The sequence below is a fragment of the Bradysia coprophila genome, unplaced genomic scaffold (assembly GCF_014529535.1).
Source record: "Bradysia coprophila strain Holo2 unplaced genomic scaffold, BU_Bcop_v1 contig_297, whole genome shotgun sequence".
NCBI classification, from domain to species: Eukaryota; Metazoa; Arthropoda; class Insecta; order Diptera; family Sciaridae; genus Bradysia; species Bradysia coprophila.
The window spans coordinates 3782391-3792586 of NW_023503555.1; the positions used below are offsets into that span (position 1 = coordinate 3782391).

The window sequence follows — 10196 nt, forward strand, 5'->3', positions numbered from 1 at the left end:
AATACAAATATTATTTCAGGCCCAAACATATTTGCTCACTGATGACTGATAAATTTCAATATTATCGAAAAAGTGTAAAATTTGATGGAAATGGCGCTTCATGTCGAAGTTGAGTGTTTTTCTAAGAAAAATCGTTTTTAAATAACTCGTCTCTTCATATAAAAGAATTAGAAGTTCTTGGTTTTCGTTTTCTCGGGATTAAAAAATCGCTTGGGGGAATAAGATGTTACAATGCTTTGCGTGGTATTTATGGTGTATATTCCAATCTGGTACATAATTTGATCCACACATTTTAAGAATGATTTGAAATCTAGTACCTCATTATTTTCACTATCCATTTTGTTATAATAAGACTACATTAGACTGAGCTCATTGCTAAATTTTGTCGTCGCTATCGATATCAAATGACATAGTCGTTGTTATATACTCTTCTTCCTAAACAACACTTCGCGTTAATTAACCTGTCACAGACGGCAAGCATATTAACAGTTTTACTGTTCAAACTATTAATTCATTTGATCGAAGATTTACATAGATTGATTGTTAGAAATCTCTTATTTCATTTGTTTTGAACATGCTTTTTGCTATATAAGATCTCATCAGTCAGAGCTTGTTGTTGATTTTTGCTGTGGTTGTCGATAACAGATCACAGCCGTCTGTAATAGGTTCAGACATTTTTACGATGTAATTTTGGATGAAAGTTAATAATAAAATGATTCCAAAGTAATAAGCCTAACATTACACCTAAATGAATTGCTATGAATTGAGCCATTTCCGTTTTATAAGTGTTTCGTGTCACTATAAACATTACCTAATTACAAACAACCTTCGAACTTATGAGAACATTTGTTTAGTACAATTCAAGTGCATAATATGCCATATTCAGCAACAAAACTGTTTATGATATTCTTTCTCAGTTTGAATGTCTTTTAAGACCATAATAATGCCTGATCAAAACTTACTTTCATTGACTTTAAACGACTTTATAAAACGAGCAAAGTTTTTGGAAAACAGTGGAAATTTAGTGCCAACAGATAAAATTTGAAACTTTAAATGCCGCGCTTCATTTGACTGTTATCTCGACTAGAAATGCTAATTTAATAACCACAAACACAAACTCTCACATTATGGCAATTTCAATGGAACATTTTATGGATATTTCTGGTGCTCAATGAAAAAAAAATGTTTTAACAGTTGCGTAGGTTTGGAGAAACAGTCTGCGAAACAAATAATGAAAAGAGTGATTTCAACTTGCGGATATGGTAATTGCGCGGTGAAGGTTAAAGAGGAAAATCTGTTTTTTTATTAGACGCCTTATTGTGATGGAGTTCAAACTTTGATTTAAATAAATAAATTTTTTGTTGTAGGAAACAAATAGACGGTTTGTTTAACCATTCACAGCAAGTACTTAAATCTATTATTTCAATCATTTAAACATAAAACTGCTCTTAGATGAACTGCTTAGCTTTTCTATTACCCTGCTAGGTGCTTTGACTGCTTTCGTCAATACAAACTACATTTAGCTCTTATAAAATGAGGTATCAAGAAACTCTGTAAATTAAAAAGGTAAAAAAAATGAAAGTGGTCGACAAACCGGTCGAAATTTCTTTGGAGTACTAAGTGACATTTTAGAAATTGTCCTATCTCTTACAGTCAATTAGTCCTCCAGCACAAGTTTTTATACTTTTAGGAAGTAGGGAGTCTTTGCCTTCCAATGGAACCCTCAACCGTCAGGTTCGCTGATGCGATGCGATGCAGTCACTGAAGCCAGTACAGCCAACGGTTCGATGTATTTGATGTCTTGTGTGATCGGCCTAGTCTAGCACTACAATCCCCTAAAATTTTAACGAAGACGACCCCTTATTACCCGAGATAATCAGGGTGAAAAAATTTCCACCTTAAATCCACCGATATTTCCAACAGCTCTAGCATGAAAACGACAATTCCGCGAGAGGCGAGATGTACCTCGTTGAACTCGTAATGAAGCAAGGACTCTTAAAATTATTGAATTACAATAATTTCTTGTGCTGCCTGGTTTTAGAATGTAAGTCACTGTAATCTACAGTTCTGCATTAAAAATCTAGTACTTCAACAAATTCGACAAAACTCTTTGCTGGGTGAAAGACTGCTGGCCGGAGCTAAGCACTTTTTCGACATGGCTCTGAACTGAACAGCTAACATAGCAGTATATAAAAGGTTAATCGAAGCGAATTTATTCCTGAAATTATTTTATTACTTTCTTGACATTGCAATTTTAACGACGCGACAGCTTGTAAGACTTTTTTCTCAATTACAATTTAATCTTTTACTGTAACAATGAAACAAGTGAGTCCCCACTTTACATAGCCGACCTCGCGATGATACAGTATTTAAACGAATTCAAAGCATTCCTGGAAGATCTGTCTGTCAATATATTCGCGCGCGACATAAAATTGAAATCTTCTTTTGCGTCTCTTTTAGATCGCATTTTCAACGATATGCTAACACATCTCTTTGGTCGTATATCAACAGAACATACGAATTTCACGGGTTCGAAGAAGAAGTAACAGTTGAAACACTTTTTTCCCTTTAACATAAAAATATTATTTTTTTTAAGAAGATTTTTATGGTTATTGCTTTGTTGGTGTTGTTGTTGCATTTTGTTTTTTTTTCTTCATCGTCTTTTGCCTCCTTTGCGCAACATTTTCAGTTTGTTCGGAAATTTATTTTTTGTTTTTATTTACGATTCGCGAAACCATAAGAAATATATCATTCCATTTTATAACTTATGACTTTTATAGTGTATTTTTATTACAATTTAATTTTTTTCCTTTATTAAATGTGAAGCAATTGATTATTAAATTATCATATATTGACGGTTTCGATAATGGTTGTTGTTGTTGGACTGTTGATGCAATATACGTGCAAAGAAATTAAATTTAAATTAAGAACAAAAAAGTATGGATTGAATTGACTTCATTTGCTGTATAGCTCAGTTCAAATATCTTTTGATTTAAATCTAAATTAGAATTAGCGTCGCTGTATAAGGTCATCAGTAAATCAGTCTAAAATTCACACAACAAAATTTTTTTAATTAATTTTCATTTCAAAAATTCTTCAAATTGTTAAATAAATACTCATCGACCGATTATAAACTCTTAAGATGATCGGATTAGTCTTCAGAAACATAACAGTACTGTTAGTATTACACTGCTTCAAGCAAAGAACCAGCCAAAACCCTTGAACATATTTAAACATTCTCTGATTCATTATACAACGGTTTGTCAGCTGTAAATATGTAAGCATCGCAATATAACCACTATGACTCAAAAAGATGTTTACAGAACTGTGCGCATTATGCAGCTAAGAATTCTAGCATAAAGGTAAACGTTATCTCCAATGACACATTTGCACAGTTTTAATGGGTCGAAAGTGCAAATATTTTGATTTCGATAAATATTTTTATTGATGGATGTGGATGACACATTTCGATATTGACGGATTGTTTTGGATGTCATTCTGATCAGTAAATTGATGATGAAAGTAGTAATATTTAAGCAATATTCCATATAACGAAACTTGTTGCATAATAAGTTATTTATGCCACCGCGTGATAAATGCTTTTTGAGGCACTAGATGAGTACATTGTCATTCGAGACCGTAGGCATTCAACAATTATTATGTATCAGTGGTGCTAAAAAGAGCATTACACTTCTGTACATAACACGAACGAGCGAAGTGAGATAAATGTAGAAAATCCTTTTGCACTCAAAAGGAAATTCTTTGTTGAGCAAATTGTTAAATTTGTTGAAAATCCTCAAAATGTACTATAAATTTGAAAATCAAACCCAATTTCCTAAGCTCACAAAGCAAACAAAAGCCAAAACTTCTGTTTAGATTTATGGAGTCTACAAGGATAGTGATGAATTGGAATTTCATTTCGATTATGATTCGTTAGACTTGTCTGTGTGCAAATTGATATAGTGTTCCTAGAGCATTGTATCAAGTACAACCACTGTCGCCATGGCCTGGTGAGAAATGGTATTTTTGAACTGTGTATTAATTGCTTTTGCGTATTTAATTTTCTCTCAGATCGAAATAGTGGTTAAATGCTATTTCTTAAAAATCTTGTAAAAATGATTGAAATTCCTTTGAAATTGATAAAAATCCTTTGAAATTCCCAGAAAATCCTTTGAGGAATTTCTTTCAGAAAATCTTTTTGTTCACAAGATACTCTATTATCTGACCTTCGCTTTTCCTAACATTTTACTAATGGAAATCACATCAAAAAAATTTTTAAATCATTTGTTTATACAAAATCTACTACTGCGTTAGATTTAACATAAATTTTGTTACATAAAAGAACACTACGCAGTGCTTGTTGTTTTTTACGCTACTATTGCTATCAATTTTCTGTCAATGGTTGCCTATCAATCAAATCTTTCTCGATAATTAGTCACATTGACACGAAACAGGTCAGGTATCCCTTGATACCCTTGATTCTGGGTTTCAGTAAACATTAAAAGTTGGCCAAAGAATCTGAGGATCGAATCCGACGAGAATAATTTGATTGGATTTGCGTCGATCTAGTATACCGCAACGATATCAAACTGAAAGCCGCTAATTAACAACAAAAATCGACCGAAAATGTTACATAAAACGTTTACACTCATAATTGGCTCTTCAGATGGTTGTGACTATATTTGAAAATTAATTGGACCTACAAGAATGCACTACCAACTTGTGTTGCACACGCAAAAGATAAATCGCTTTCGTCTCGAATTGAATGCATTTTTTTCCCGCTCATACTCATCCATTCCATTTCATCTCGTATATTTGCTTCGCGATCCGACTAAAATACATAATCACATATCCCTAATGCCTTCATTCAATCAATAATTGAACGAAGTAAAAAATGCGTCATCAAAACTTGTTTCAATAAAATAATAGCGCTAATCCGACTCAAGCTGCTATATACACTAGAAAATACATATTACCTTCTTCCGAGCGAAAAATTCAATCTTAACGACGGACGGTTGTACATACGATTACATAACAATTGAATGATCCAACCATATAATATGTTCGTATATAACGCATAACCATTTCTTATACAGTACAATGAACGTGTACAATATGATTTCATCCTATCCGCTCTCTGTTATTGTTTTCCGTTTCTCTTAAACATTTAACTACCTGCTACTCTCTCTCCCGAAGACCACATTTTCATTGAATGCATATGTTTAAAGTGTACCAGAGTGCCATACTGAGTTGTAAAACGTAAAATGTTTTATATACAAAACAACTGGCTCTCACCAAGAGTGTATGTATATAGTGTGTTGCATTCAGAACCATGAAGGGGAAATTAAGCCACACGTGCCGAGAAAAGAAAAAGAAGTGAGGTGGGGATGGACACATTTGGTATAGAGTATAGATCCGCAGGTTATTTCAACTAGACGATCATTCAAGGCCTGGCCGTTAAACCGTACAAACGTGAACGTTTCAGCTCTTTATTTTTGTGTTTTTCCTTTTTTTATTTGTTTGCACCGCTCTTATGCAAAGTGTTGTTTGAGTTCGATTTTCTCGTACCGATATAACTTTCACTGTGAACAGTTTTGCTTCAAATTTTTTTGTGTTTGATTGCAAAGGAACATTTTAACCATGGCTGCAACTAAGAATTATCCTTTGAAAAAGCGACCGATAAATGTTGTTTGTGATGATGTTGCTGATGAACCGGAACAGGACGAACCAGTTGATCTGTGTATAAAACGAGTGAAATATGATGAGGATGTTAAGCCAACAATTGCATTGAAGCCGATCAACAACAATACAATCAGGAGCCAACACAGCGACAGTGCATTTAGTTTTGAAAATGCCGAATGTGAGAAATATCTTCAAAGTAAATATGCTCACCATAAATCAACATCGCCACAGCAACTGTACGATATGTTACCCGGATATCATTATGACCGTTACTACCACGAAAATGCCGTTCCTATCAAACAAGAATATCCAGCATCAAACCCGTCTCGAGACTACTCGGTATCACCGGATTATTCGTTGCCAAAAACTCCAATCGAATTCTATTCGAAGCACTATGTGAAAGAAGAACGCTACAGCCAGCCGAACACTCGTTATGTGCCATATCCATTGAAACACAATAGTTTACACGACCAATATCACATGGCATCGTCACCCAACTCACTGAATTCCGTTGGATCACCACGAAGCTCCGTATCACCACTATCAACATCGTCAATCAACGACGAAATGTACCATCATCACATGTCCAAATCGAATGTAGTGTCATATGAAATAACCGAAGTGCCTCCACAATATTGCGAAGAGAAATCATCGGAAACCGCCCAACGCTACCAATGCACCGAATGTGGAAAATCGTATTCAACCTACTCCGGTCTGACGAAGCACACCCAATTCCATTGTCCAGCCATCGAAGGAAACCAAGCGAAAAAGACCTACGACTGTGAATACTGTGACAAGGTGTACACCTCATCCGGTGCCCTGAAAATGCACATTCGAACCCATACCCTGCCATGCAAGTGCCAAATTTGCGGTAAAGCCTTCTCTCGTCCATGGCTGTTGCAAGGACACATTCGTACGCATACGGGCGAGAAACCGTTCAGTTGCCAATATTGTCATCGTGCCTTTGCCGACCGATCGAATTTACGTGCGCATTTACAGACTCATTCTGACGTGAAGAAATACTCATGTAAGACGTGTGTGAAAACATTTTCCCGAATGTCGTTGCTCACGAAACATACGGAGGGTGGTTGTGCTGGACTGCATCGGTCACTTTCACCGCAGTACATATGATTTTGAAGACGGTTTTTAGAAGTTTTTTTCTCGGTTATTTTAATGTGAAATTTAGAATCGAACAAAGTCAAATTGATGCGAAAGTGTTTTTTTGTTAAATTTCGATAGAATTTAAACGAAAATGTGTTCATGCCAAATAATAGTTTTTTAAGATTTTTAACTTTTCGAATTCACAATTTTTTAAATATTTCTTTTAAACTAGTCACTTCATCGACGTAATTTATTTTTTTAATTTAATTTTTAGTTTAATTTTGATTTATTTATAATTTCCCGTTTGGAGGCATTGAAGACCATAAAGAAAGTAAAAAAAATAAGGACAACGAACACTGCCATTTATTTTTTGTATTAAATTGAACTGTGCCTTTTGAAAGACAATTATTACGGTTAGGAATTTAGTTTTAACAAAATCTCACATTCAATTCTTAGGCGACATTTTAAATTAGAAATTGTAAAAAGTATTAATAGGCTTAAGGAATTTTAATTTATTTTTTGTGTTTTTATTTTGACGAAAAAAATGATTGTGCTTTAAGAGCACAAAATATATTCAAGTATTTTTATAAAACAAAATTTTCGGCCTTTTTTATTTGATGGAACACAAGTTTTTTCGGGCAGCGAGCTTGGAAATGATTTCGAAATAAAGATAAAGGTAAGTCGTCAACCAAAAGTAGATTTATGATTTGATCCCAGATATACGCCGAAACAGGGCGTGGGTCATACGAAATCAAAGAATAATGTTTTTCAACTTTACCAAAAGTAAACTAGTTCGCAATTTTTGTTAAAGGAGAAATTAAGTTGAGGGCAGTGCTAACAGCAATTTGTTACCAAATGTGCCAAAAAGGGCTGAATTTGAAAACGGATGAGTCATCTGCTATAGACACAAGGACTAGAATAAGCAATGAACTCTAGTAAATGTGTTATTATATAGATACAATAGAAAAAATTAATGATTAAACCAATGAAGTAGTAGATTTCGTATTAATAAATTGAAATCACTTACATCAAACGAAGTAATAGATTCGTCATACTGATGATGAACTTGACATCTGGGAATAGTCAATTTCCGAAATGAGATCTGCATCTAGAAGAAGATAAAAAGAGACAATTCAAAGTTCTACATGAACATCTGGTAAGGATTCAAAGTTCTATATCAGCATCTGGTAAGGCTTCATTTCTAACACAATTTTCCAAGGTAAATTATTTCAAACTGCAGCAAAACATTAAAATATTCAAAAGATCGCTCAGACTGTCTGCTTTTTATCCGCAATAGTATGGATGGGAATCAATTTTTCTTTTCAAAAGAATTATTTCCTCAAATCAAAAATCAGCGTGAGAAATTCGGAAAAATGTTTAAAATGATCTGAAATCAGCCAATTTTTTTTTTATTTTGTCAACTAATTCGTTAGTATTCTCTTCACATGCACTTCAGTATACAGATGTGCCTTGCGTAAAATTTCCCCCCAAAATAAAAATTCATTCTTCAATCAAAAGGGAATGAAACAAAAGATTGCGTCAGAAGACTGAGATCTTTACCTATAAGGGTGACTGAAATTGTGAAATTCCCATGAACCTTATGCAGGTCCGTAGAATAAGATATTTCTCGAGAAAAAAAATTGGGAAAAAATCTCTAGGGGTTAAGATTTACGGTAACTTCTTTAGAAAAAAAAATCTGGGGCTCACAATTTTATGATGTTCACGGCAATAGTGGACAAGACATATGTGAGGATATATGCATAAATATATATGCATTGCATAATATAACACATAAAGGTCTGTTCTTATGTTATTTTCGTCTTTATCTTAGTGTGTAATGCTGTCGGGAGAGTATATACACTGATTTGTTTAACAGACACTTTTATTACTTCAGTATATAAAATACGACATAAAAAACAGGCACAGAATTAAGTCACTGGTCGGCACACACGGCAATCATATCAGAAGTTTTACTATCGAATTGACTCTATTACTTCATTTGATCTAAGTATTTTTAAGAGATTGACTTCAAATCTTTTACTTTCATTTTCTTAGATCATATGTTATGGTGTATAATACCATATTATTGAGAGCTTGGTGATCATTCCTGAATTCGTTATCGACACCAGATGAAAAAGTGAGCAGTCTTTTTTATTGTATTTGAATGATTTGGCTAACATAAAAAAATGTAAAAAGTAAAATTTGCACAGTGCAAGTTGGATTTGACCGCGAAATATTACTTGACTCTTTTCGAAGTAACATGCTTTAGACGTTAATCATAAATCTTTCACTTCTTTCGTTTAAATTGATAATCTGCTGCCTACAAAATCTTTTACTTCGTTAGCTTAAGCATACATCGCTGTTTCCCAGAACCAATTGTTTGTTCTGCTCGTTGTCGATAACAAATGAGCAAGATTTCTGAAATTATAAAGCAGCACTCTTAAACCTCTTTGTGCCTAAAAGTGGACGTCCCATGCACTTCTATTTAATTCAGCAAACACAGTGAGAGGTGTACTCGAACATGATTGACCAATGTATTAGCGTCTAGTGACGTAAGGATTGCGTTACCAAAATTCCAATTCAGATTGATTTATAAAATTTTCGATTTTCTAATTTCAATTTTTCACCTGAGGACATCGTAATTTTCTCAGTGTTTCTCTCTCTCTATTTTGTTGCAAAAACAAGCAACGAGAAGTCTTTATCGTTTCTCTATTGCCAGCGTATAAATTTTATCAACCGTACGCGTCTCTATATATACATCCAATTATTCATTGAACCATCCCATAATACTCTATTACCATTTCATCAACATCCAACGCAACAAACAGCTATTTTCTTTAACCAATTACTTACATGTTTCCTTTAAAACATTTATTTCATTATTGCCTCTCGGAAGATTTATAACATCGTCGATCAATACAATAATTATTTGTCAATTCCAGAAAATATAATTTCAATTAACATGAAAAATCACCAGCCAAACATAAAATTAAAATAAAAAATGTAAAATATTCCTTCTCCCCGGTTAGTGGATACGTTACCACTCGATCGCCGTTGTTACGAAGACGACAATAACAGCAACAACGATTTTTTTTCGTATTTACGTTCAGCATAATGAATTGCATTCGGGTAATGCATGAATATGTAAGTACACTGCACAGAATGCAGGCAGGAGAAGGAAAAAAAAATAAATTAATTTAATAAAATATATCTTGGACATTATATTTTAAGAGTTACATATCTGATGAAGTGAAATTTATGTGCCGATCAATTTATATGCACAAGAACCTCACATGTTGCTTTTGTATTTATGTATAAATTCGAAAACTTCGGAGGATAAGTTAAATGATGTGGTACAAGACGAAAAGTAGCCTTTTCTTTCCACGACACAGATAGAGTCTCTCTTTTTGCTT

At 33.7% G+C, this 10196-nt stretch overlaps 1 protein-coding gene across 1 annotated transcript; it reads left to right on the forward strand.

Moving 5' to 3' along the window:
- The first annotated feature begins 5447 nt into the window (after positions 1 to 5447).
- Positions 5448 to 7374, forward strand: LOC119078527 (zinc finger protein SNAI2-like). Its single transcript, XM_037186093.1, has one exon. It carries the CDS (start codon positions 5641 to 5643, stop codon positions 6811 to 6813), a length of 1173 nt encoding a protein of 390 aa, XP_037041988.1. The 5' UTR covers positions 5448 to 5640; the 3' UTR covers positions 6814 to 7374.
- The last annotated feature ends 2822 nt before the right edge of the window (positions 7375 to 10196 follow it).

Bases quoted from the DNA above. Each gene is read 5' to 3' on its own strand.
- LOC119078527 (XM_037186093.1), top strand. From the start codon at position 5,641: ATGGCTGCAACTAAGAATTATCCTTTGAAAAAGCGACCGATAAATGTT.